This window comes from Apteryx mantelli, chromosome 17, assembly GCF_036417845.1.
Source record: "Apteryx mantelli isolate bAptMan1 chromosome 17, bAptMan1.hap1, whole genome shotgun sequence".
Classification (NCBI taxonomy): Eukaryota; Metazoa; Chordata; class Aves; order Apterygiformes; family Apterygidae; genus Apteryx; species Apteryx mantelli.
In genome coordinates this window covers 6,541,561-6,568,807 of record NC_089994.1, presented here as the reverse complement: position 1 = coordinate 6,568,807, position 27,247 = coordinate 6,541,561, and the positions used below count along the sequence as shown (strand labels likewise).

Below are 27,247 nucleotides of genomic sequence, written 5' to 3'. Positions count from 1 at the left end.
CAGCAGCCGCTGCAGACCGCAGAGGCCCCAGGCCCCGCTTTCCCGCGCCGCGGCCGCCCTGCTCGGCAGCTCGAGCGCTACGTGCGCCAGGCCAGGCCCTTGCCGGGGCGGGCAGAAAGCTAGGTGGCCTTGCCCGAGCCAGGGAGCGTGGAGGAGCCGCCTCGCCTCCTTCCAGCCGCCTGGGAAAGCGCCAGCTGCTCACAGACCTGGCGTTGCAAGCTCCTATCTCAGAGACGCGGCGAGTGCGGCGAGGTTTCCGAGCCCAGCCCCGGACTCGGCTTTTCCGTCCTCCGCAAGACGCTGGCGCCGTGGCGGGAAGATACGTGCTGGCTGGCAGCAAAGCGCCTAATGCAAACTGCCTGGCGTCCGATTGCTTAATTGCACCGGTTTCTTTCAGATTTGCTCGTCTATTTTATCAGAATTGACTTCTTAAAAAGAAAAAATATATATATATCTTTCCAAGACCTGTTCTTCTGCCCTCTCTGGGAGGGAGGGAGGGCAGAGCCACGTGCCCGGCTGCTGGCAGAGGCGCCCTGGCAGCACCAGGAGCCTTGTTCTGAAAACCAGGATTTGAAGGTCTGGTTAGGATAGTTCCTTGGGAGCAAAAGTGATTGTTTGTTTGAAGGAAGCGAATATTGATGAATCTAACCCTGCTCCACAAGAGACAGGCGTTTGGCGGAGCAGTTACTTAGAAGAAACAGTCAAACATTAACCTCCTGGAACAGCTCAGCTTGGCTAAAGGTGACACGTCAGTGCGTTTCGCGTGCCGCCCGCAAGGAAACTGCCGATAAAACACAATTCTGGGCTTTCTGCGGCGCGGGAGGCTCCGGGCTGGGAGAGGGCGGCGGGAGCAGCCCCCCCCACCCGGAACGCCGGGTCCCAAAACGCCGCCCCGCGGCTCGGTGCCCTCGCCCACCCCCGGCGGTGCGACCCCGCGGAAAGCCGGTTCCTCCCCAAACGGGGGGGGGAAACCCCTCCCTTGTTACAATTTCGTGCACGGCTATCTCAGGATTAAAGCAGATATTAAGCCGTAAAACATAGTACGCTATGACACTGTAAAGCGCAGTGTAATTGCTAGAAAACCGTAAAATATGAGGTAATTGGCGGAGCGGCGGCTACGGCGTCGCGTTTCGGACAGCTACCCCATGCCCCGGGCAGCGGGGCCCCAGCTGCGGCTAATGCCCCACGTTGCGGCGCCGGGTTTTGTGGGCACAGGGTAATTTTTCAGCAGACCGGGAAAAAAAAGAAGAAATTCTTTGATGCCGTGGGGAGAAAGGGGCTGGTTGGTGCCAGGCAAACGGCGCCCGCGAGTGCCGCGGCCCGAAGGATCCTGAAAACGCGGCGCTTGAGCTGTCGCTCATGATTTTTGCTTCGCGCCCGGGTGTAGCTGTGCCGTTTGCAGGGTGGCGCCGGGGCCGCGAGGAAGCTGCGCCCGGGCACGGGGCACCCCGCGCCGTCCTGCGCCCCGCAGCGGCCACCTGCGGCCTTAAAAACCGCTGAAAGCTAATGCGGAACGCGGGCGCTAGAGCTCCCAGGGGTCTCCCGATGACCCGGGGCGCAGGTAACGGCGCGGCCAGGGCCGGCCAGCGCCGGGGTTTGCAGCCAGCACCGGGGTTTGCAGCCTGCACCGGTGGCCCCGGCGAGCGGCGTGGTGCAACAGCCGAGGCTCGGCACCGCGCGGAGCCGCCGAGCCCCCGCAGCAGAGCTCCCGCGCGGGCGGAAAGGCCGGGGCTCTCCCCGGCCAGCCGTGCCTCCCTCCGGGGCGCCCCGCTGCAGGAGGCAAAGGCACCGCGGTGCCGTGGCGGGCGCCAGCGAGGAGCTCGAGCGAGCGGCCCGAAAGCGGGGCCGGCAGCGGGCCGGGGGCCGGGCGGCCGCGGCCTGACGCAGGGGTGGCAGCGGCTTTGAGGACGAACTGCCCCGCTCACCCGGGGGGGGTCTGGGCGCCCCGGGCCCGCGGTGGGGAGAGCCGCCCCGCGTGGGAAACACCCGGAGGAGAGCGTTGCAGCTGCCTCGGCGATGATGTCATCACCGGGAGGATGACCTCACACCGCGCGCTGACGCAAGAAGTGGAAAACAGCAGCCGTGTGCCCCAAATGCTGAGCCTTCCTCCTCCTCCTGGCCTCTGACGCCGCGGTGCTCAGCACGACGCCGAGGCGCCAGGCAGCCCAGCAGCAGCAGGAGGAGGAGGAGGAGGGGGAGGAAGCAGCTGCCGGGGACGCGGGCTCGCGGTCTGTGCAATGTGAGAGCAGCCAAACCCGGGAGGAGCAGGTTGCAGTGCCTGGCTGTCCCTGTGAAAGGGCAGGGACAACAGCCATTTCACGAGCTGTCACCCGCCTCTGCGGCCGGCTGAGGCAGGGACAGCCGGCAGGTCCGTCCCGACGGGACAAACAGGCTCCTGCTCCGCCGCCCGGGACACGCCAAGCGTCGCCTTCGCGGCAGCCTCCGGATAGCACGTTTCCAGAGCCCTTCAGTGCCGTCCTTCCCCCCCCCCGTGCAAGAAACCATCCCCCAGCCGCTGGCTCTCGGCCTCTCCTTCCTCCTGGGGAGCCTGTTCGCACATAACCGCGACCCCTCAGGCTCAGGAACGACAAACGCGGAGGCTAAGAACGTCAGCTCGTGTTTATTCCTCAAGTCTGTCAAATAAAAGCACAAGTTCTCTTTGGAAAAAGAAAAACGTTCAGGACACGCAGACAGTTACGTTTCTAAGGAGGCCTGGCCTGGGGGTTTGCCGGGCTGTGGAACAACGCCGTGCTCGGCAGTCTCTGCACCGGACACTCGTCTTCATGCTGGCAAGAGGCTGTTTAGAGATGTAGTTCAGAAAAAACGGAGAAGAAAAAGACACAGGATCCCACTTTAATTTAAGAGAAGAAATGGGTACTTTTTTTTTTTTTGCTGTTGTTATAAATATCCCATCTTACTACCTGTCAGCAAAAAAATAATAATAATGAAGACATCTATTTTGTTCGGTCTGATATACAGATAAACTCTACTGGAGCATGTAAGACCTCTATAAAACCTTGGTGAAACTGTGGGCTTGTCGGATGGTTATTGGCAAGCGGATGTGCTGAAGGGAGAAGTCAGAGCAAGGGAGCTGTCTGCCCTGGCTCGAGCACGGCCCCGCTGGGCAGGAGCCAGCAGCAGAGCCCGGGAGCCGTTTGCCAGTGTTTTTCAGCCATTGCCTGCGTCTTGTGAAAGCAAATTCCTCGCCCTGTGTGCTGGGTCACATCAGAAAAATAAGCGACGCACGCTGGCACGGGCAGCGTTGCCCCGTGGTTCAGGCACCAGGGAAGACACTGCTCCCGGCTCTGCCTGGAACTGGCTGTGTCCCGCGTTTCTCCGCCTGCTCGTCCCCGGGGATTGCGAGCGCTGGGGCGCCGCGTCCCCCCCGCGGAGCCCTGCACCGTCCCCCGGGGTTCGAGCAGGGCGCAGGCCTGCCGGGGAAGCTACCCCATGCCCAGCAGACGCTTTTGTCCTGCTAATGCAACCACAGCTGGAATCGGAGAGAAATCTTTGCGGGGAGGGAGAGGGGAGAGGAAAAACCCGGGGGAGGGAAGGAGAGCGGGGACGGGTGCCTCAAGCGCAGGTCGCTTCCTGGCTGTCGATGGGGATCTCGCTGCCGCAGCTGCCGTCTCCGTACTGCTGGTAGGGGGGGATCTGGGGCGCTTCGATTATCAGCAGCCCCTCTGGAGATAAGGAGGCGAAGACTGTGGTGGGATCCACCTCGTAGGGGAGCCTGGAAAGGGGAATAGAGAGACGAGATGGTTTAGCACCCAGTGGGCTGCCCAGCCGGGCTTTCCCCCTCGCAGCCTCCTTCTCCATCGGTATCACCACCGTTTCCCTGCCTCCTGGGAGCTCGGGAAGCGAGCCCTGCTCCTGCTTGCAAACAGCTCTGGGAAGCCCAGGCAGGAGGGCATCTCTGAGATGTGGAAAACTGGTAATGCTGAATTAGCAGCGCTCCAGCAGACTCGAGCCCCCGCCTGCCCGCCCGGTAGCTGCGCAGAGCTCTTCCCAGCCCTGCGTTATTATTGGTACGACCGGGATTGCTCTGGGGATATTTAAAGCAGTCGCTTGGCCTGTCTCGCCGCTGCTGGGCTCTGTTTAATCTCCTCGGCAGATATGTTTGCCTGGATGTCACTCACAGCTTGTGCCGCTTGAGCGTCTGCAACGCATGAGTAAATCGCCTTTATGTTACAGCCTGCGTCACGGCAAAAGCCTTGCCCGTAAAAGGCGCCTCGGCGGCTGCTTCCTAAGGAGCTGCTGGCTGCGAGGGAGGGAGGGAGGCAGGGAGGCAGCGCCCGCGGGGCTGGCGGCCCGAGGCAGGGCCTGGGTCCTGGCCCCAGGAAACGGGGCTTTCCCCGGAGGCTGAGTCTGAGGGATGGGGGGATGCAGAGGGGTTGTTTGGGGTGGAAAAGCTAATGCTGAAGTGCTGGCAGCCTCCCGTGTCAGCTGGAGGGCTTGGGTCTGGTGTTGCTGCTTCTTCCAGTTAGCCCCGCGAGCCCAGCGTCAGCCTCCTGCGGCGGGGCACTATCCCACGCACACCGCCACGCGCAGGCGTGAGCGCGCGGCTCAGGGCTCGCCCAGCGAGGGACGCGCCGCAGCGCTTTCCTGCCGCGGGACTCTCATTTCCTCTCCATGCCTTGCCATTGTCTTTACAAAATGAGCCTTTTTTGTGAGTCAAAGAGATAGCAATCTAACTGGCATCATTCATATATATATCTATATATATCTATATAGATATATTTATATATACATAGACAGAGAAGTAGATATACATACATATATATGTTATATATATATATATATATTATATAATATATATATGTATGTATTTTGGGTCTGAAGATGATTTCAGCCCATCGCATCCTGCTAAACCTGGAGGATGTGCTGGCATTTGAGAGCAGCGCCCTACATCCCTGTTCTGCTTCCCCTCATCCTGGCTGACTGCAAAATGCAGCCTGAGTCATGAAGGAGGCCAAATAAACATGCAGGAAAAGATCTCCTGCTTTGCCTTCATCGGGAAATCACTCTATACAGCCTGAGCTAGGAACGTATTTGCCCCCAATTATGGGTCTTCATTGGCAGCAGCCATGAGCACCACAGGAAATATATCGGTCGAGGCCTTTGGCGGCACGGCGGGAGCCCCCACCGCATGCACCCGGTGCCTCGTCGGGCCTCGCTCAGCTTTGACTTGCCTGGTACCGCGAGGGATATTCGCAGCACAAGCTGCAACCTGCACGTCAGCCCCTGCCGACACAAAAAACCAAGCCCAGATGCCTGCAAAGGAGGCTAAGAAGGAGCCCTCAGACTGCAGCTGGGAGAGGAGGAGACGCCCTGTGACTTGCAGTGCTCAGTGTCTGCACTTCACTGCTTCTACAGGCAACTTTCCCCGTGGTTTTTAAGCATTTACTACGCCGGGGAGGCAGACTGCTTGTTTTGCAGACTGGGGAAGAGAGGCAAGAGAAGTTAAATAGCAAGTCAATTCAGCGGTGGAGCAGGAAATAGATTCCAGCTCCCCTGACTCCCAAACATAACCTAAATTTCACTTCCAGGCAGCTCTTCACAGCCCACAGGAGAGAAGCTCTGGCCCAGCTCAGCCCACTGCTGTCAACAGCATTTGAGCACAGTCTCTGACTTTACCAGACTGCGGGGAACGGGAGGGATTTGATAGCTAGCCAGAGAGCATTTCATGCTCCCGGCGGGGGAGGAGACTTGCCAGCTCTCCTAAATCCGGGTCGGCACCAGAGCCGTTTCCCGCCGCAGGAAGCCACCGTGGTGCAGCGTCTGTGATACGTACTGGATTTTCTTCGTGAAGTTCTTGGAGACGATTCCTCCTTCCACCTGCTGCTCTTCATGTTTACCTGCAGGGAAGGGGAACATTCAATGTCAGCATCTCATGGGGCTAGTTTTTCCCAATAAGTTGTTTTCCCTTTCCAAGTGGAAAATCTTCCCTCCCTCGCTGACTCAGGGAATTTCTCCCAGGACCCGCCAGCAGGAGCCCTTCCGGAAGAGGAAAACTCTCAGAAAAACGTTGCCAAAGGCCCCCCAAATCGTTAAGGCTTAAGTCTAGCAGCCGACAGGCACCGTGGGAAGAAGCAGCTCCCTAACTCGGGGCGAAGGAGCCTTTCCCCCCGCTGTTCGACATTCCCCAGTGTCCGAGGCTGCCTCCTGGCTGACACCCCTGCGACGGGGCTTGCTCCCCCGGATCCTCCCAAAGGGGGTTCTCAGCTGAAATATTACAGCTCCTCAGATGCTGCAAGCTGGGCCGGGAGCGGCAGGATCCTTCCCCACCGTGACATGGAGAAAAGGCTCTGGCGGACGGTCCCTGCGGGGAAAGCTGCCAGCGCTGCTCCCGCACGAGCGCAGCGGAGGGCCTGCGAGAATGCCGAGTACCGCAAATCCTGAATTTGAAAGTGGGAAGAATCAAAACAAATAAATGATCATAAAATCCCTGTCTTGGGGAAAAAAAAGGGAAAGAGAAATTAAGGCAGTTTCAGGCAGCACCAAACACCTGCCTCTCCCAGAGGTGTGCAGGCCCAGGAGGAGGAGGAGGAGGAGGTGGGGGAGGGAGCCAGGCTGCTCGGAGAATTCGGCACCAGTCGGAGCAAGTGCCCAGCCTCCGCGGCGGGCGGGAGGGTCAGGACACCACGCAGGGGGACGTGGCTCCTGCAAAGCCACTTCGGCCACTGTTTTGGGAAACAAGCCCAGCTGTATCCCTGCGCGATGCCAGCGACCGAGCCGCCGCGGGCCGGAGTTAGGAACAGAGCCGCCTTCCTTGGCAGGCGGCAGCGATGTTTCCGGAGCGTGAGTCACCTGTTGCCCGAATTGCTGCCCCTGAGAGCAGCACCAGGGTGGCAGCCGCGAGGCTGGTGGTGACGCAGCGGCGGGGAGGCCGAGGCAGCCTGGCCCCGGGAGGCAGCGTCCCCTCCCTGGTGACCCTCCTTTGGGCCCGGGGGGCTGTGCCGGAGGCCAGGGCTGCTGCTGGCCCGGGGTCGGCACAGATGCATTCACTTTCTGGCCGGAGTTAATCAGCACAGTGCACACACCTGATCCCACCGGCCTGATTTAAACCCGTGACTCAGATGGTGGCTCAGACCCCAGAAACCACGAGATCAGCTTCAGAAACCACATCAGTGTTATAAAACACCAGTTCTTTCCTTGTTTTCCCAGGCCCTGGCAGCAGGGGGTTGTTTTACCTGCTGATCGCCTTTATATCCAATAAAAGCCTGGGGTCTGGCTTAATCACCCGCTGCCAAAAGTTGCGCCTTAAGAAAAAAACCCTGGCCACGATAGCATCTTTGGATGGCTCGGTGCCCCTGCCTGCGGTGCTGGGCGCTGCCTGCACCCGGGGCACGTGCTGTCCCGCGCAGGGCGGGTGCCGGGAGCAGCTCGGAGGTTAAAACACCCTTGCAGCTCGCCAGGCCTCTCTGCGCGGCCTGGGCGTCTCTGCAAACCCGCGGGAAAGCCCACAGGATCAGTCCCTGGGTTCACCCCTGACTGCCGCCTCCCCATCCGGCAGCCCTACGAACCCCAAATAAATCCCTGGGGCTGCACCGGTGTCCCCTCACCGCCCCTGTGCCCCCACCCCGGCTCCCGTGCTGCCGCGAGCTCCTGCCTGCTGTGCAATTTCCCGGGAACCCATTAATTTTAAGGCTGCCTTAACTGCTGGGGAATCCCAATTGAATTGTATGGAAGCGCTGAGGCTTTCTCGTCGCGAGGCTGCGGATTCGCCCTGCCTCCGGCGCTGCTGCAGGGCCGCGGGGCGAAAGCCTGTGCGGATGTGCCGCAAAGCGGCTCCCCCCAGTCCCTGGCCTTTCCCGCGGCTCTTCGCGCTCTGCCACCCTCGCCCTCCGCTTCCCCCATTTATTTGCCGTGTCCATCACCCCGGTGGCTCTCCCGCACAGCCGTATCTTCGCCTTCCTCCCGGCGCCATCATTTCTGGCAGGCTTTAAAAAAACCTCCTGTTTAACCCCTTCGCTCCCTGCCTGCCTCCCAGGTTCCTGCGGCCCACGCGCCCCCTTTCCTCCGTGCTGGGACCCCGCGTGCCGGCGGCTGGCGGACGCCCCAGCACCTCGCACAGCCGCTCGACCCCTTTAAAGGGAATTTCCCTCCGGATACCGAGGCTTGGTAATGCGCTATAATTAACAGCAGCGAACTCGGGGCCCCTCTCGGCAGCGCCGGCGGCCGGGCGCATCGCCGGCAGGGCCCCGCCGCCTGCAAGGGCAGGAATCGGGGCGCTTCGCTCCGAGGAGCCTTTTCAGTGCCGAAGCGAAGCGACGTCGGCCGGGGCAGGTCCGACGAGCGGCACTCGGCCCCGGCAGCCATGCCGGCATCGAGGCAGCCAGCACCGGCGGGACTTTCGGCAAAAAAATAAAGCTGATTTTTGCACTTCGCAGCGGATTCTCGAGCTGCAGAGCACGGCTGGGGCAGGATTTAGATTTTTTTTTTTTTTAATTATCCCTCCTCCTCCTCCTCCCCAGCCCCCCGGCCGCCGCTCACCGGACACCTCCACGTAGCCGTCCTTGGTTTTGACCGTCAGCTCCTCGGGCTTGAAGCTGTGCACGTTGACGCACACCTTCCAGGGCTCGCGGGAGAAGGGCGCCGGGCTGCGGCTCTCGGGGTAGCCCCCGAAGCAGGCGCCGTAGCCGGGCGCCATGCCCGAGGCGCGGGCCACGCCGGCGCGCAGCGGGCCCGGCCAGGTGGTGGTGAGCCGGGGCCGGGCCCAGTCGGGCCAGTCCGCGGTGAGGTCGCCGGAGAAGGGCGACATGCCGAAATCGTCGTCCAGGAGGCGCGAGGTCAAGCCGGGCTCCCTGAAGGGGTCGCGGACGCTGCGCCGGCCGGGGTAGTGGCACGAGAAGGGCAGCTGGCTGTCAGCCATGGCTGCCTGCGCGGTGGCGGTGGCGGCGGCGATGGCGAGGCGAAGGGAAGGGCCGTGAGCGTGGCCGGCGCGCGCCGCTGTGCCCTCAGCGCTCGCCTCCCTGCTCCTGGCCGCAAACTTCCCAAGGGAGCGGCAGAGGCATCCACTCCGCGCCGGGCGTGCGGGGAGGGGTCCGGCTCCGAGGCGGCGGCGGCGGCAGCAGCAGGATCCTCCCTCTCTCCGGAAGGACGAGATGAATAATTAAAAAAAAAAAAAAAAAAAACAACAACTAAGATCGATGCGGGGCTGAAGCAGCTGAGGCTTTAAAAGCGCAGGGAGGCAGGAGGGAATTCGCCGGGCGGCAGGGAGGAAAACGCTTCCTGTCTGGCTTCAGTCCCAGGGATCGGGGAGAGGAAGGTAAAACTTCTCAGTGCGCAGAGGAGAAAAAGATACCACCAAAGATAATTCCCAAGATGAAAAAGCCGATTTTGCCCCGTCTCTCTCGCTCGCTCCCCTGCGCTTACGGTGCGGCTTTCCCTACAGCTTCCCGGCGGGAGCCTCAATAAATGCTCCCGCGCAGAGCCGAGAACCTTCTCTGCCCTTCCAGCCGGCGGGGCCAGCGCTATTTATATGTATTTTGGTGGCGGGGGGAGGTGGGGGGCGTTTTGCAATCCCTGCCCTGTCAGCCGAGTATTTTGGAGCGGATGAAACAGCCAGGGAGAATCCGGGCCGCGGCAGCTGACGGCTCCCGCTGGCCCCGGAGCCCGGCACGGCGCTGCGGCAGCTGCCCCCTGGCTCGCTAAAAATAGCCCCCCGGGCACCGGGGCGGCTGCTTGTGCCCCGCTGTCACCCTTTAAAAATACCGCTGGCGGTGGGGCCGGCCCTCGCTGTGAGGCCACGCGTCCCGGGGCGGTTTAGCCGCGCGCTGCGTGGTGGGAGACGTGCCACCGCCGGCCGCCCCCCGCCATGGGGAGCGGGGCTGTGCACGGGGGGGACGTGACTTAAATCTGGGGGAGACTGCCACGCGCCGGATGAGGCCGTGTGGTGCCGGTGGCACTGCTGTTTCCAGGGGCTTGTGTGGTGCCACCATCCCCTCATGATGGTGGCGCCATTCCCTCAACACGACGGCGCCAGTCCCTCATGGTGCCACCATCCTCTCATGGCAACAGTGCCATTCCCTCATGCTGCTGCCATCCCCTCACGCCGCCGCCATCCCCTTGTGAGGGCAGTGCCATCCCCTCACAGCACCGCCATTCCCTCATGCTGCCACCATCCCCTCACGCTGCCGCCGTCTGCTCATGCTTCCGCCATTCCCTCATGAGGGCAGCGCCATCCCCTCACAACACCGCCATCCTCTCACAACAGCGCCGCCATCCCCTCACGCCGCCGCCATCCCCTCACGAGGGCAGCGCCATCCCCTCACAACACCGCCATCCTCTCACAACAGCGCCGCCATCCCCTCACGCCGCCACCATCCCCTCACGAGGGCAGCGCCATTCCCTACAACACCCCCATCCCCTCATGATGGTGCCACTCGCGCCGCCTCCGCCCTGCTCTCGCCACCTCACGCTGTTTCTCTGCAGCACCTGCAATTTCCCTAATGGACTTGATGGAACTAATTGCAGCGGGAAGGCTTTGATGTGGGGCCGGCCGCGCGCTCGTTAGCTCATCCACCGGTCACTGTGCCGACATGACTCACACCGCCCTGACGCAGCGTTACCGGGAAGCGCGTTCCCGTGCTGCTCCCCGTCTCCTCGCCGTCGGGCGGAGGATCCCGCAGGGTGGACGGGGGACCAGGGGGGACCGTGCCGTGCTCCCAGGTGTCTCCGGTGGACAGGGCAATGTGTCCACCCTGGTCATCGCCGCCGCGCTAGCAGGTGCCTCCCAGCACCTCCAGCTCGGTTTCCCTTCTTAGCTCCAGGCCGTGCTCCCTCCCCGGCCAGGAATCCTCCCGGCCTCCTTGCTTATCCCCATTAGTCACACTTCCCCTCCGAGCCATCCCGATTTAGCTCCTGTTGTCACTCCACATCTCCCGATTGCCTCCCGCCGCCTGGAGCTGCCACGTCAGCTCCGGGGAGCGCGGCGCTGAAGCCTCCCCTCTCTGCTGAGCCACCACCAGCCCCATGCTGCTGCGGTCCCCTCGGCGCGAGGGGAAGGTGGGAATGGCGCGGGGACCCCGGCCCAGTGCTTGGGCTGCCACTTTGGGCCCTGCACGGCTGGCTGGAGAGGTGCAACGCACCCGGTGCAATTTCATGTGCAACGCCCCACTGCAAGAACCGGGCTCTCTGGTTCCCCACGCTCACGTCTCCATCCCCAGCGCCAGCTGGGAGGGCAGCGAGGGAAAGACATGCGCTGCAGCCCCACCGCCAGCTCCCGGCTCCCCGGCCCCGCTGTCCGAGCTCAGCCCCGCTGCGGGGTGCCTGCCGGGGAGGAGAGCAATCCCAGGTCATTAGCCACCCCGTGGCTGCTGCGGGTCTTTGGGGCTGATCACATCCCAGGCGGGGGGCATCCCTGCCACCCCGCTGCTCACTGGAGCAGTGCCTCCACCCTGCCTGCTGCCGGGCCGGAGCAGAGGCCGTGGGGAAGAGAGGGCTGCCAGAAACGCTAGCCCACGTCCCAGCATCGGCTCCAGACAGCACTGAGAGAACTCCGTCCTCAGCAGCAGAGACTGGAAGCAGATGTCTTTCGCTACCAGAGTGGCTGAAACCACTCAAAATATCCCACCGTGCTCAGGCATATCCAGAAGGAACAGGACAGACCAGGTTGCAGCGAGAACTAAATACTATCTGAACTTTTATTCGGACCCTTTTTCTAAACAGGCTAACAACTTAAATACCTCAGGAAGACTAAAGAATACAGTATGCATTTCAATGGAGATCAAAGGTAGTTTTACAATGAAGTCAAATGAACAGATGCACCGGTATAATTTGGTAAGGAATTGACCATCAGGCAAGAAGAACAGAGACACCATTTCCCTAGCGGCTTTTCTCCTGTCTTTGCTTCGTTCTAAGTCTTCCCACTTCCTGGTGTTCACACATGGAGACCTGCCACTGGGGCCCTGAGGATCCTGGGCTGAGAAGGTTCAGGATATTGTTCTCTGAGGAACAGCCCAAAAGTCAGCAACTCAGCTTTCCCATGTGAGATTCAGTGCCCTGGACCTCTGGAGGTGACATCCTTGCACCAGTAACCAAGGACTTCCAGAGAAAACCACCTGCTGTCTCCTAAGAAGCCAAGCAGGACGTTTCAAGACAAAGCTTTGATTACAGCAGTGGAAGCACCAGTGCTTCCAAGAGCCTCCTGGTCATGTGCAAACTTCCAGGTAGCACCAAAAGTCATAGGAATTATTAATTCTCTAGTAAAGAAGTAATAAAACCCACTGGACACTAAAGGGCAAAGTCTTCAATTAGGCACCTAAATCCATCTCTTGCTCAAATGAATAGCCTGATTGCCCAGGAGGCTCAGCACACTTGCCACCCTAGTTGCTTCCCAAGTGCCTGAAGGGAGCTGGAAGGGCCAAGCATGGCCCAACCCAGCTGTCATGGTGGCAACCCTGGTTTCGATGAAGTTACCCTGAAACAGCTCACATTTCTAGTGTGTCCCACGCTTTGTTTCAAACCAGGGTGAGGAAGCCTGAGGAAAGCTCCTGTTTACTGTAGTGCCTCAGAGATGGTCCGAGAGGCTTTCTCCAGTCCTAGCATGGCCACCTTACTCGAGCTCGCTTTTGGGGAAAGCTCCTGCTTATAACACCAAGCTCTGGGAAGGAAGCAAAGCAGGGCACAACACAAGGAAGAGCGGCTCCAGGACACAGCAGGGTGGACATCCCGGGGCCCTGCTTCTGCACCTGGTAGAAGCGTGCTGTGCCACTAAGGCAAGTCACTTTGCCTACCCTGAGCTCTTCCTTGCACTGATGAAGGGGCAGTAATCCTCCCCTTTCCCCACAATGACTTCCGAGAGCCACGAGGGGATCAGTGAGGAGAGATCAGAGATCTCGAGGGGATCTTTGGTGATCCAGGCTGTTTTGTACAGCATGGAGGATGAAGAGCAAGTTCATGCTCTCCAACAGTGCCTCAGTTGCAGGCTGGCCTGTCGCTTCCAAATGGCTAGAGCCTTTCCAAGGAACTGCAATTTGTTAACAGAAACTGGTGCAAAGAGATGGAGGATTTTCCCCTGTTCTGTTCATTTCCATCTAAATGAGGTTTCTCCCTAAATTACTGGTGGCTGAGCTCCACGTAAGTAAGCTTAATTTGCCTGCCAGATGCCTCCATTCTGGCAGATGCCAGCCTCCTCAGTAACTTGTCTCTCTGATAACCTCTCTCCAGTGTATATGGCAACATCTCACTTTGAAAGGCTCCTGTCTTCATGGACCCAGTGGCAAGACCCAAACAGCTTTAAGTAATGCTCAATAAATAGAAGAAATAAATATTAAATAACAGGCTAAGTGCTCTCAGCCTTTTCAATATATGTACAATGCATAGCAAAACAACATTGATTGGCGATTGCAGACAACAGTTTGGTACAACTTAAGTCCCCCGAAACAACAAAAAACATTGAAAAAAGTTGCAATCAGCATAAAGCAAAGAACAACCAAGTGCTGTAACGCTTGAAGAAAAGTAGTAGACAACAGTGCTTGGAAACACCCCTTATCCTTGCTTTCCAGCAGCGCTGCAGAGATTGTGCTGGGTTTGCTGGATCCTGACTTCAAAGCTTGGTTTGGGAGCAGGGAAACCAGCCTCAGGTAGCAGGACAAGGTAGGGTCCAGCCGGCGGGGAGAGCGGCCCCAGTGATTCCAGGTTCCTGGGAGATATTTGAAGCCGAATGATTATCTCTGCAGCGCCTGGCAGCCAGGATAGCAAAACCCAGCGCAGCACAGCTCAGCTCCATCAGGAGCGCTGGGTCTCACACTCTGCCGTGGAAAGGCAACCAGGGCATTTCGGGGGATGGAAATAAAACTGTGGGCAGGAAAGAGCCCTCATGAATGAAGAAAGAAAAACCCTCCGAGACAGCACTTCCAAAAGACAGCCGAGATGTTTTCCTGAAGCCGTTATATTCTCAGTGAGGTTGCAGATGTCCCTGGGCATCCCTTGAGCTCAGGAGCAACTGGCCAGCCTCAAGTGAGCAGTGATGTGCATACACTGAAACGACATCGTGTTTCCACCAGAGGAAAGCTGCTCTCTGCAGAGAGCAGCAGCAGCAATCCCAGGTGCCAGATGTACAGAAAAAATTCCTTAAAAGCAACAAATGAGCGAAACAACATTAAAAAAGAAGAAGAAACAAAAAAAAGCACTGGCAAAAGGCACAGAGACAGAAAAGCTCATAGGCTTCTTGCAAACTGACAGAAAATCTGGTTGTCATCCAACAGGGAGGACGATGTTTCAGATCGTACTGAAAATTTTAAATAAGTTAAAAAATAGAGATAAATACCACTAGGGGAAAAAATTTATATGTATATGCACATATAAACATGCACATATACATATATAGACACACATATACATACACACACACACAGAGACTTGGTTAGGTCCTGTCACCGGAGATTGGATTTTGCAAGCATTTTTAGTACAGATTGTTCTCTTACGTTCTCGTATCTGTAGTTTTTCAGGGGCGGGTCATCCCTCCATAACAAACACAGGGAAGTCCTAGCGACGGCATCCTCCCAGGGAAACCAGCAGCGCCTTTCGGAGGAGCTCGGTTTCGGGTTGTGCTCTGGCTCGAGGAGCCAAGGGAAACAGCGGCGCCAGCCAACTGGCACCTGTACAGCGCTACCACGAGTGCGGGCCGGGGCGAGACTTCCCTTCGCAGCACTGCAAATCCCCTTCGCTCGTCCGCTCGGCAAAGAAGGCAGAGGAGGCTGCAGGGCTCTTGCCGTTTCCTCCACGAGATCCTAGAACCTCTGTTCACAGCCATTGGTTTCCAGTACAAATCTAATGACAAACCCTAGATTTTTAACTGGAAAAACAAACAAACAAGAACAAAAACCCCTCTGCCTTGCATCCCTTGGGCCGTCACACACTTTCCACCTTGCTCTGGGGAGCACAACTGAACGGTCACATTCACAGCAGTGCCCTGCCGCAAGCTGCACCGGGAGCTACTGTCCCTTCTCCAGCCACCTTCCCCAGAGACACAGGGCTCATGCCATTCGCAGGCCAATGTTGTAAACCTTTAGGCATGAACGGTGACATGGATACACTCAAACAAACAAACAGATCCAAAAATAACTTATTGTTCCCAAAAAAATAGAATAAATAAATACTGTTAACGGTGACCACTTGCATCCATTCTGATGTACAAATAAAAATATAATAATAATAATAATAATAAATAAATAAATAATTTAAGAGGTTTACTCCAATACAAGTCTGACCGGGAAACCCCAGGAGAGTTTAGCTGCCATGGACTGTACGATCGGAGGCAGTCCTTGAAGCACAGATCAGCAGGCCTGGTACAGAGCTGCCGTAAGCCCAGCGCAACCCTCGGAGTCAGCTCTTTTCCCGTGATCGATGCACGCTGCTCCCCTTGACGTGGTGCTTTGTTCACCTGTCCCCATCAACAGGGGACTCAGCTCAGTGTTGTGTCTTGATATTTACACCAGTTGCACAAAGCTTCCCTTCCCTTCTCTTTTCTTTTTTCTTTTCTTCTCTCCACCTGGCTCTCTGCTTCATTGCTACAGATGCACATGGGTGTCAGGGGGTACTAATGGGCACGAGGCTACTCCTGTAAAATCGCTAGATTTGGGGCTTGGGTTTTGGTCTCCGGTCAGCGTGATCAGGTCTTCCCAAGGAGCGGAAGGACAGGGTGTTTGGAGATCAAGCTTGGGGAGACTCTTTGGGGAAGAAGCACAAGGTTTTCAGCCCTTTGCAGAGAAGGGAGCTTGCTGCAGAAGACTGTTGGCAGTGGGGTGCTCTGGGCGTCCAGCCCAAAGGCCAGGCAGCTGGCACCCCACTGCTCACCCCACTGCTGCCTATACGAGTGCTTCGCAACACAGCAAGCACCCACTTCTGAGCCCTCAATCACAACCTTAACTGGTTTCCTCAGCCCTGCCAAGAAAGGTCTTTTCTACATCTGGGAGGGTGGCCTCTCGGGGCTTGGCCACATGGCCTCATGAAGCCACCAACCTCAACAGCAGCCCTGAACAGTGACATGTGTGTACACACACATGCAGCAACACATCGCTACCCTCAACCTCAAATCACCTGCACAGAGTGAGGTGGGGGGGGTGAGCCTGGGAAAAGGGGGGGCTCTTGGCATTGAAGGCACAGGCCGAGGGGATCAGCAGGGGAAGGCTACTGGCAGAGAGGGACCCCCAGCATAAAACTGCCTCTCATACCGCCCAGCTACACATATAACCCACACTGCTGTGCTTGCTGACAGACAACACGCGCTTATACGCTTGATAAGAGGGTAATTCAGATCCATGAGAACAACACGCTGCACCTGGCCTTCCTCCGCGCACGGCTTGGCCCGTTTACCTGTGCCAGCAGCCCCGGGGGCTGCAGGTAGCGCTGTAGCTGGCGAGCTTGCATCTCTCTATACCCCCCTCCTTCTCCTCTAGCAGATGCTGCCTCCACTTAGCCCTTTTTTGTGACACTTAAAGAACACACCTCCTTGACTCATTAACTCCAGCTCGTTAATAACCATGCCGGATGGAAGGGGAGGGGATGGAAAAAGGGAGGGAGGGAAGGCTTAATCCCAAATTAGCTTCTCTAAGCACCCAGGTGTTGTAAGAGAAAGAAACTCCTCAGCACCAGCTCAGCCTGTGCGGGGAGAAGCCTTTGTTACCCTGCAAAACACAGTAATTGCCCAGCCAGCTGGGCTGGCAACTCTGGCAGGGAGACAAAAACGCGGGGCCCAGGGCTGCAGAGCCCAGCAGAGCCCTCCTGCCGCCGCCTGCAAGCTGCTCCTCGGAAAAACGGGCTATTAGCAGAGCCCCCCTTGGTCCCCTTGCTCTGTGCCATCCTCCCACCAACGAACTGGGAGCGCAGGTGCTCCCTGGTGCAGCTCTGCAGCCAGGGGAAGAGCATCAGGAGGGCAGGAAGGTGGAGGAGCCAAGGGACTGCTCCATAACCCCGCGGCTGGAGCCAGGAGCAGAGTCCTTCCGGCTGCGCGCAGCACAAGGGATGGAAAACATCCCCTTGCCTTACGTGGGGAGAAGGGGAGGGAGCGCCAGGGCTGCTGCGCCTGCTAATCCTGCCTTCAAGGGGAGCCTGACAGTCTCAAGGAGAAATGATTTCCTGAAATCCCCCTGGCGCGGCTTAAAATTGCTGCCTGTTATGAGGGAGGGGAGTTGGGATCCCCTGGCTCATGCAACATGTTCTTAACCCTGTGCGCTCCGGCTTGCCGAAGCGGCTCTCGCCCAGCTCCTGCTGGGCCCTGCTGCGGCAGCGTAAAGGCCACAGAGGACGAACCTGCCCTGTGACAGCGTGGCCTTAGCCCCAGGGACGCCCCTCTGCCTTTGTGCCGATCAGCACAAACCTGGGGCGCGATGCCTCTGCCCGTGAGCGGAGCGCTGCGTGCTGCTGGCCTGCCTGGGGCAGGATGGGGAGAGCTGGCACCATCCGTCCGTGCCCTCCGGGGTAGGGGCAGCTGTGCAGCCCCCAGCACTGCCGCTGCACACAAGGGTGCCGAGCTGCTCATGCTACAGCCCTCAGCTAGAGCATCTTGCTGCAGTTAACCCAGCGTCCTATCTCCCTACAGTCCCACCAGCCATGCACAGGTCCCCGGCAAGGATCCCCTTAAAAAAAAAAAAAAAAGACCCCCAAATTGCAAGAGGGGTCCTCCAAGACTGCAAAGCCAACCTGGGCCCCACGACTCCGACATCCTGCGCTGCACCTGACCCTCAGAGCGCTGCGCAGTGCTGGCTCCCTGCTCTATCTGCACCCCACCGGCCCCGTGTCTGCGTCAGACCTCTGCAGCGTGCTCATGAGCAATCACAGTGCTGGGAGGAGAATAAAGCATGACCCTCTGGTAGACGAATCCATGCCTGGGAGGAAAGGACAGCAGGAGGGGGGGTAGCTTTCTTTTCTCCAGGAATTACGTCAGGAGGGATTTCTAGCCTTCTATTTATAGCAGGGACTGGCTGACTGGCAACAAATAAATAATCTCTCATGGCAGAGGCCTGCTGCAGAGTGGGCAGAAACTCTGGAGGAGAGACCCAAGGGCCCTGGTATTTGCCTTAGCAGAGACAGGATCACCCCCACTCATCACCAAAGCCTTCCAGCCAATTCCTCCCTAACCGTGACTCTCCCTTCAATGGAAATTATTTTGCTGGCTCTTGGTTTGGCAGGAGAAAAGCAAGCAGCTAAACTCTCTCTTTTGGACCAACTGCTGGTGCTTGGAGAGTGGCATGGAAGGGACAACGATGGGGTGGATGGAGCAGGTCTGTCATTAGAGACCCTCTGTAAAGCCTTGACCCTCCTTCTGATGCTGGCCGGGGAGCTGGGACGTACCCCCATGCTCTGCGAGGCCACGAAGGATCCTGCCTGCTTCTGGGGTTGCGCCGCGCCAGGTGCACAAGGGCTCTTACTCTGAACTGCGGAAGGGGGACCCACACTGCCACCAGATCAGTATCGGGGGTGATTGTTATCGATGACCAGGAAGGTGGGAAGGAAGTGGAGAATGCCAGGAATTTGGAGACAACATCGGCGTGCGAGCCGTCGCCGGCACTCCCTAGCGACGGAGGCTGTCGGAGCTGCCTCCTGAGTCATAGCTCTTGCTCCTGCTGCGGCTGCTTCTGGGGCCTGAACTCCGGCTGCGGCTCCTGCCGTTGTCACTGCTGCTGCTCCAACTTCGGCTCCGGCTCGTTCGGTAGCTGGAGTAACTCCGGCTCCGGCTTGGGGAGCGGCTAAAGCTGCTGTACCAAGAGGAATAGCTGCTGGCGCTACTGGAGGAGGATGGACTGGGCCGGTAGTAGGGGATGGGGCGTTTGCGGGCACTGTGGGGACACAAAGAGACATGGGTTACTGGTAATACAAGGACAGACTCACTGCCAGATTCTCCAGAAAGCACTTCTGCTTTTGTACAGTTGTCCTGCACAACACCTCCCAAAAAGGGAAGAGACCAGGATAGCTGATAGGCCTTGGGATTCAAACCGCCCACCTCCAAGGCCCTGGGAAATGCTCCAAGCCCCATGTACGAGGCCAGGCTCCCTCATGGTCTCTGCTTGGAATGGCCTGATACTGTCCCAAAGAGCCCTCGGCTCAAGGGCTAGAGAAATCACCTGGACAGTGAGGAATAAAGTTCAAGGCCTTCTGTCACTCAATATTTGGCTCCTTCTCCTTCGTGGGAAATTTATCGCAATGAAAGTCCCTGGAAAAGTCGGGGGGGGGGGGGGAATGCACCCAGTATCTGATGAGTCAGTCCCTGCTGTGACTTTATCTGCCTTATTTCTTCACCTGCCTCCATGAGAACCCCTGCCTCCCTCTGCCTCCGTCCGCAAAATGCCATGCCCTTGGAGGGGCGGAAAGGCGTGCTGATCCGGCTCAGGGAAACTGGTCTCCTCCTCAAGCTGGGAGAACAGCCTCCTCTGGTGAGGGCTGGGACCAAAGGAGATCCCATTTCCCCCCAAGGGAGCTACGGCTCAGCTTGTCTCCAAGGCACGGGAGTGTGTCCCCTTACCTTGTGATGCGCCGAGCTTCAAGGTGGCTGGGAGAATCTCTCCTGCGTTTCCTCAGGGGCGAATAGGACTTCCGTCGCCGCCTCCGGTCACGTTCTCTGTGCGACTCCTTCTCACTGGAGCCATACTTGTGCTCTCTTTCACGGTCTCTAAGGAAGAACCAGTTTGGAAACTGTCACTGCTGGGTTTTCATGTGTGCAATTGGCTGGGTGGGTTTTGAACACGGGGGCAATCAACCATGCAGGGACAGGTGAGTGGAGGACATTCAGCTCCAAAAGCGATCTACTCCAAGCTAAATATTCTGGTGGCATCAGCTCTGCACAAACCCACTTAGCTGGACAGAGAGACAGTCATCTAGCCTGACAGATGGGCACCTGCTAATTGTGGGCTGCCTGGAGGTTTTCAGCAGTGTCTCCTCGTGGCCCTGTGCTGCCGAGCTAACGTGGCTTCCGTGCGCCTGTCTCTAAGGATGCACTCTGTATTTCCTCAGCTCCACTAAAATTGCTCTTGCTGGCTGTGCTGCGAAAGAGGGTGAGAACAACCCTCGCCGCTGGCTCCACGTTGCGAAGGGCCCCAGGTATCCCAGCAAGGCCATGCAGCATTTCCAGGGGTAGGCTGGCTTGGCAGAGCTCTCCGTAAGGAGTGCCGGTGTTGCTATGGTTTTATCTTATGTTGAATTCCTGCACATGTTGGCACAGGCCCTTCTGTGGAGCGTAGCTCACACCCCTTTCCCTGCTCAATGCCATCTGCAAAGCGACACACTTCAGCTCAAGGGCCCTAGCCTTGCACACAGGGAATACACCCTCCTACACCGGGTGCAGGGACTGTCACAGCCTGCAAGAATCACACCCTGGAAGTGCAACGATGTTTTAAGAGCGTGAAACTTTCACTACACGCCCAGCAGCAGCTGGGGGAATTACTGTTGCTTGCCCTCAGCAGCCAGGCAGTGCGGGGAGCGTCAGCTGGCTTGCCAGGTCCCCACGAGTCTTGCACAGCTCCCCGAAGGAGCTGCTCTCGAGGGCAGAATGCCCCAGGACAGCAAGGAAGCAGCAGAGATGTTACCAGAAAAAATTGCCCAAAGAGAAGGTGAGGGAGCAGTTTGGGCCTGCCAGAACGAACCAGCAAGTACGCTAGAGTCCAACCAAGCGACTGAGGCATTTGGAAAGCACAAGACACCAGACATCGCGTGAGGAGACAGCTGTACCTGCCAGGGCTGTAGCGGGAGTAACTGGGGCTCCGACGAGGTCTTGAACTCCTGCTCCCAGGACTTTTTTTGCAGGACTTGGATGAATAGCTGGGGGACCGTGAATAAGACCTGGGGATAGGCAAGAACCAGAAAAGAGTTAAAGATCCTGCAGGTGAGGCTGCAACAGACTTCTCTGAATCTGGGCTCATGGGGTAGGGGTGCCCCACATTTCAGGCTCTCAGCCCAGCTCTGGAGGAAGCAGTTCACCCCAAGCTGTGCAGATCCCTGGGCCTCCCCCAAATTCTTATCCCCCTTCCCTGAGGGGCCTGCCAGCCTGCAAGAGCTAGACATTGCCCAGGGTCACAGGGACAGCTGTTTAAATTGACCTTACCTCTTCCCTGAAGAGCAGGATCTGCTTCGGGAGTACCTGGGGGAGGCCTTGCGGTGTAAAGAGCGGGAGCGGCTGGAGTGGCTGGAGCTGGGGGAGGACCTGCCTGTGCTGGCACACGACTCGCTGCGGGAGCTTGGCCTCAGCGGGGAGCTGTGGGTTGGGGACGGGAGGAAGTTTCGCTTCTTCTCTGAGCAGCCAAGATACGGAAACAGGCACCCTCTGCAAACATACGTTTGGACAGCCGCTGAGGCTGTGGTTGAGCTGGGACCAGTCCCTGGCCGTGGGGAGCGCCATGCTTCAGCTAACAGTACTCCCGTCCTCCCATTCCCCACCTGGGGATAAAAAACCTCCCAGCTTCCTAAGTTCCTGTTGCAGGAGACCCATTGCATGGGTCATGGTGCAAGAGCCACCCTCCAGGCTGGTGCCAGGGAAAGGCGGTGGGAAAGGTTTAAGGTGGTGTTGGTGCCTTCTCCTGAGTTCCTGCAGGATGGCAGATCTTCTGCTCCATGACCGACACAGCAAATGTGTCTGGTTGGCAGAGTGTGGGCCAGGGCAGTGAGCTGTACAGGCCCTGGGGCAGGGAGCAAGGTGGGGAGAGATCCTGGAGCAGGGAAAGGCAGAGCGTGGCAGGGCAAAGGCATGTGATCCCAGCCTGGCCATGGAGCAGCGCAGGCAGGAACCGAGTGCAAGTGTCCCATCACCTTTGCATAAGGCTGCACAAATTCCTCCAGCTCCAACAGACGTGCCATGGTTCTGAACTGGGTTAGCCCAGCGGTGAGCCACCCAACCAAAACCAATGGCCAGATGCAATCCCAGATCTACCTGTGCAAAGGCAGAGTTATCCCACTGGAGTCACAATGTGAAAGGTATCCACAGCCCTAAAATTTTACCCTCTAGCTGAAAATTCAGAGCTGGTTCTTCCTAACGCCAATTCCTCTGCCTCTCCCCCTCTCTGATTCAGCCCTCCCACCACCAGACCACATCTAACTTTTAGGATTTAAGACCTGAGGGCCTGAGTTAGAAGAGCTCCCTAACACCACTAGCCTTAGGCATAGCCTTGGGTACCAGCTACTTTGCTTCAAAATCTTCACCCCCAGTGTGCACCTGGCAAATGGCCAGTGCCTCCAGGAATGGGAGGAGGTGATGGAGGCTGGCATCTGCTCCTCTCTCTTGACGATGACCTATGACATCCGACTGTGGTTTGGCTCCTGCCCCCGGCCCCCCAGTCCTCATGCTCTGTGACTGCAGCGCACAGAGCTGCTGCTGGGTTATCCCAAGCCAGCGAGGCACTTGTCTCTCCTTGTGCTCCCCCCATCCAGGAGATGCTATCTTGTCACCCAGGACCAGTCCTGAATGAGCCAGGAAGGGACAGACTGGATTTGGCTCAATGGACAGAAGGAAAAACAGCCCATAATGGTTTTAGGGAAATGAATCCTGGCCCCCTTCCCCACGGTAAGCAGAGGGAGGGAAGTTGTACGGCAACCCCCCCAATCCACAGAACTGGGCTTTTCCCAGAAGGGCCGATGACTCTTTTCTTTTGCAAGGTCATGACCGGCTAAGCCAGGCTGTGTTCAGGATGCAGCTCAGCCCAGGGCCAAATCCCTTGTTGGCCACACTAACGCCAGGAGAGCAGGCACAAGCATTTCCAGGGGGCATGACAGCTGGGTTTTCATTTTTCTCCTCAGTCTGAAGTATTGGTCCTTGCCGGGCTCTGGATTCCAGACTGGCAAGACCACGGGTCTGATTTATGTCTAACTCTATCCAGACCACAAAAACCTTCCTACCAGCTCACCATTGCAATTGGCAACTGGGCAGGAGACACAGACCCATCCCAGCGACAACGTACCAGGTATGTGGCTGTCAGTAGCAGCCACTGGTGATCACTGACCTTCGATCTTGTCCCTGGGCATCTGGAGATAGATTTTCCAAAGCTGTTCCCTTGCTCTGGGAAAAGCAACTGGTGAAGGAATTTCCTGAATCAGAGCTGTTATCACTGTTGGCCAGTTTGGGCTTCCCAGACGAGAAGGCATGGCCAAAGCCATCATGGACTAGACTTCTTCTCTCCTGGCTGTCCTTTGACCTGGAGGAGCTCGTTTGAGTGGAGGGAGGGGAGGAAGTATCGTTTCCTGAGTCATATTCATGATACTCTCCATTCTGGCTGGCTAGGTTGCCAAGCGGGCTGTCTGTTTTGGTAAAGAGGTCAGCAGAAGACCCTGACTGAGAGATCTGAAAGCAAAAAAGCCATTTGGCATTGTTTGAACGTTTTTTGGGGGGGTTGGTTTTGGTTTTATTTTGTCAGATTTTTTTTTTTAAATAAACCCAGAAATTTTACCGTCATGATGCACTGAAACAAAAGGAAAGAAAGAAAGAAACAAAGTAAGAAAGAAAGCAAAAGAAGAAAGAGAAGAAGAAAACAAAAGCACATATCCCTGAAAGAAATCCACAGTAAGCAGAAACTTCTTTTCCCCCTGCTATAATAATGGGAAGATTTAGAGATCATGCAAAGAGTATCAGCATGCGATTCATGTTTAAACAAAAGAGTTTAACAAAGTAAATGGGGAACCAAAGAATCAAAATAACTAGCTAACTAAATAAAAAAAGGTAAAATGGAGGGAAAAGCCCTTTTTTAACCTAAAAGAGGGGGAAAAAAAGAAACAGGAATATACATACAAAAAACTACTTACTGATTAGAAAGAAAAAAAAATGAAACAAAATCCTAAATAAGCGTGACTTCTTTTTTAAGCTTGCTTAATAAGGAGACTGAATGAATGTCACTAAAATGAATAAAGAAAAATAAAATAAAATCAAGGGTTTCTGTACAAATTAAAAACTGGCAAACAAACAAGCTTAGCACTTTGAAACTAAAAAAAGGAAAAAAAAAAGAAAAAAGAGGGGAAGGGGAAAAAGAAAAATCCCTCTGGAAATAAAAATTATACAGATATTTCTTTGTGTGCATTTTTTTCCCCCTGAAGAAGGTATAGCTAAAGCGCTCAAGTGACCTCTAATAAATTCCCTGGTGTCTTGCGGATAGCATCCACTTACCCATCAAGAACTCCTCCTTTAGTAGGTAAGGTGTAAGAAAAAAGGAAGAGCGGGCAACATAAGTCCATCATTAGAGTCTCAAATTACAAGAAAAAAACATAAACCCTCTCTTCAATCCACACTGCCAACTGTTCGCTTGACTCGTCTATGTACGTACATGTTGCGACTGCTTTTTGTCTGTTTGCTTGTCTCACTTATTATTCACTTTTGTGTCCTTCTGTTTTAAATTAGGCTTTTCAGCCAGTTCCTCGAGGCTGATCACCAGCGCCGAATAGTCGCACCTTGTGCTAAATCCCCTTTGGGTTCATGGTGGCCCACAGACACATGGAAGTGACAAAATGAGGTAAAGTGAGGGGAAAAAAATAAAAAAGAGGAGGGAAAAATCCTCCTGCTGCGATGAGTTAGAGAGCTGTGGGGATGGGGAGGACAGCCCTGCTCCTGCCAGCCGTCGGGCTGCGTTCAGCCAAACTCCACTGGGGTTTTGGCAGGCGGCAGATCCCAACTGGGGCCAGCCAGGACAACACATCCATGGCGGCTGCCCTGGGCAGGGCTGTCTTCAGGGACCCTGAGCACCACTGGGGTGGATTTACATCACTTGAGTAGTTTATCCCCTCAGTTTTTACCCACTGGCATCTGCCTGAGCCAGTCCAGGAAGGTTCCAGCAGGGCGGGCGGTGAGGCTACGCCAAGGCTAATGCCTGTGTGCTCTAGGGGTGCACGTTAGGGCCAAACCTGGACCCAGCACACCTGCACTCTCCATGGGGCTTCCTCCTCATTCACTCAACTGCTCTGGTCTCCTAATTTGCACCTATAAGGTTTGGTCCAGGGTCCTTGCAGTGCAGACACAGATATGTGTGGTTCTCCCACTCCAGATAGTCCTTCAATGCTATCCCAGCAGACCTGGCTCCCTGAAGCACCTGCACATGTCCTCCCGCCACGCTCTGGGGTGCCTGATCTCCCTCTGTGCTATGCTCTCCAAACATCTCATCAAACATCAAACTGTATCTCCAGGAAGCAAAGGAGATCTGTGTTGGGTGTCTCTCAGCACGGACAGAGCTGGTCCCCTTCAGAGGGCTCAGTCCTGGATGGCATGGACACAAGGCAGCAGCGCTGGTTGGTGCAGGGACAGGACTCTTTTCCTCATCCACAGAGGGAGTATAGACACAGACCAGGTCCTATCTACATGGAACTCCTCCATCCCACCAGATGGTGCCTTCATATCCCCCCTCCGGCCTCTAACATCTGACACGTGTCCCTTGGGCGGTTGCTCTTGACCCAATTCAAGAGGCATTAACTGGGTCAGGGAGGTCTGATTCAGATCACACACCGAAACCAGCAATGGCTGAAACCAAAGGGGAGCTGCTCTGCGAGAAAGCTGCCGGCACACAGAATGGGCCCTCAGCAAACAGTTCGTGTAAGGAGGATTATCCACAACACCCTCACGCTCTGAAAACACCTCGAGTTGGGGGATCTCCAAGTACCTTCCTACTGTCCCCAGAAACAGGAGTATTGCTGTTTCTGGGTAAGGCACAAATGACAGGAATTAGGTCATCCCAGCAAATCCATGCTAGAACTGGGGACTGCCTGTGGCCTCCCTTTCCATCGCACACTGACCTCTATGCCGTGCTCGGAGCCCTAGACTTGGAGGCCCGGGGAGCCCTGGCAGCAGACATGGGAAATGAAGGGAACCTTCTTAACTGACCAGCTTACACCTTTAATGCAGAAGCCCTGAGCAGAGCAGAAATGTCACCCCAACGTGCCCAACTAGGAATGAGTGGAGGGAGACACATGCTACACAAGAAATACAGGTCCTCCTTTCAGGATTAGGTGCTGCTCCTTGCTACTTCTCAGCTCTAGCACTTATCTGTAGCCCTTTTTCTTCCAGTGGAAACTGGGATGTCAAAGAGCATAAGACAGTCAGGTACCTGGCTCTCCTCTGGTTTCCACCAATTCTTACTAAAATGCTGACACTGTATCCAGAGCCCTGAGAAAACCTGGCTCCTTGATACGAACCCCTGTTCTCTCCCCAACCATATCCCAAAAGATACAGGATTGTTTGCATTTTCTAGTATGGCACTAGATTTTTTTAGAGGATGGTATATGGTTTGCTTTGGATCTGAAGCACACCTGAGACGTAGCCAGCTCTTGACTATCTTTTACTTATGGGCATAAAAATATCACCGCAGGTACTCCCTGGCTGCACAGGCAGGAAAGCCCTGGAGCGGGCATGTGGCTGCTCAGAGGGACCCTGACACCAGCATTGCACATGCAGATGCCTCACTTCCATTTTCTTCAATCTAAAACAAAAGACCTTTTTTTCTTCACAGGCAATAAATCCAGCAGTTCCTGGCATTTCTAAAACAGCTCTGGGACCTGGGATATATGCTCTTGCTTTGCCTTTGCTGAAATTTACCTTTCAAAGCAGCAACTGCTCTCAGTACATCACATCTGTGAAATGATTTGGGAACCAGCAAGCTCCTCTTTAGCCCAATATCTGCATTAGCAGCACTCTGGGAAGAGGCAACATGTGGATATTTGTAAAATATGGAGCACACGGCCCACGTGAGGGCTGGAAGGCCTGGCCTGGGCAAGGCTGGTGCTCAGGGGAAGGAAGCAGCTTTCCAGCCCACCCACACTGGTGGGCACCAGGCTCTAGGGGAGGTTCCTGTCCTGTGGCAAGAGCCAGGGTAGGAACCACCTGAGCCTGCAAAGGGCACGAAGGCTGAAGGTGCTTTACTCAGACCTCTGCTTGGAGGCAAACTCCCCCTCTGCTGACCTTGACTTTGCTTCTCGTTCCATTTTACTGCTTTGGAAAGGCACACCAGCCCCACAAAATGGAAACCACGAGCCGCGTCTGAAAACATTGCGATTTCAATTGAATTCTAATGGCTTTTTATTCTTCTAGGATGTTTTAAAGGTCTGGTCTTTTATAAACCTAAGTTGCTCTGTGTGAACACTTGGATTTTTTCCTCCTCTCTAATAAGTAATTAAATAATCTCAGTGAACTTTGCTTCCTTCAGCTTTCAGCAGGGGGACCTACTGCTGCCCTCAGGGGTACACAAGATATATATTTATTGTTTTTTTGTTTCAAATCATTATTTAATCAAGATGAAGGAGGAGAAATGAGGCCCTCACTCATACTTCAGAATGTAATTTTGAGTGA

The 27,247-nt window shown here is 56.2% G+C and overlaps 2 protein-coding genes across 2 annotated transcripts in view; both read right to left on the bottom strand.

Moving 5' to 3' along the window:
- Positions 1 to 2,601: 2,601 nt before the first annotated feature.
- On the bottom strand, positions 2,602 to 9,442 carry HSPB8 (heat shock protein family B (small) member 8). Its single transcript, XM_067306803.1, has 3 exons — positions 8,497 to 9,442; positions 5,795 to 5,858; positions 2,602 to 3,733 (listed from the first exon to the last, which is right to left on the bottom strand). Exons 1-3 carry the CDS (start codon positions 8,873 to 8,875, stop codon positions 3,574 to 3,576), a joined length of 603 nt encoding a protein of 200 aa, XP_067162904.1. The 5' UTR covers positions 8,876 to 9,442; the 3' UTR covers positions 2,602 to 3,573.
- Positions 9,443 to 18,520: 9,078 nt separating this feature from the next.
- Positions 18,521 to 27,247, bottom strand: part of SRRM4 (serine/arginine repetitive matrix 4) — a 39,977-nt gene continuing 31,250 nt past the window's right edge. The window contains exons 9-13 of the mRNA XM_067306792.1: positions 22,932 to 23,269; positions 21,044 to 21,262; positions 20,671 to 20,781; positions 19,469 to 19,615; positions 18,521 to 18,785 (exon numbers count right to left, since the gene is read on the bottom strand). Of these exons, the coding sequence (XP_067162893.1) occupies positions 18,521 to 18,785; positions 19,469 to 19,615; positions 20,671 to 20,781; positions 21,044 to 21,262; positions 22,932 to 23,269 (1,080 nt within the window). The remainder of the gene's footprint in view (positions 18,786 to 19,468; positions 19,616 to 20,670; positions 20,782 to 21,043; positions 21,263 to 22,931; positions 23,270 to 27,247) is intronic.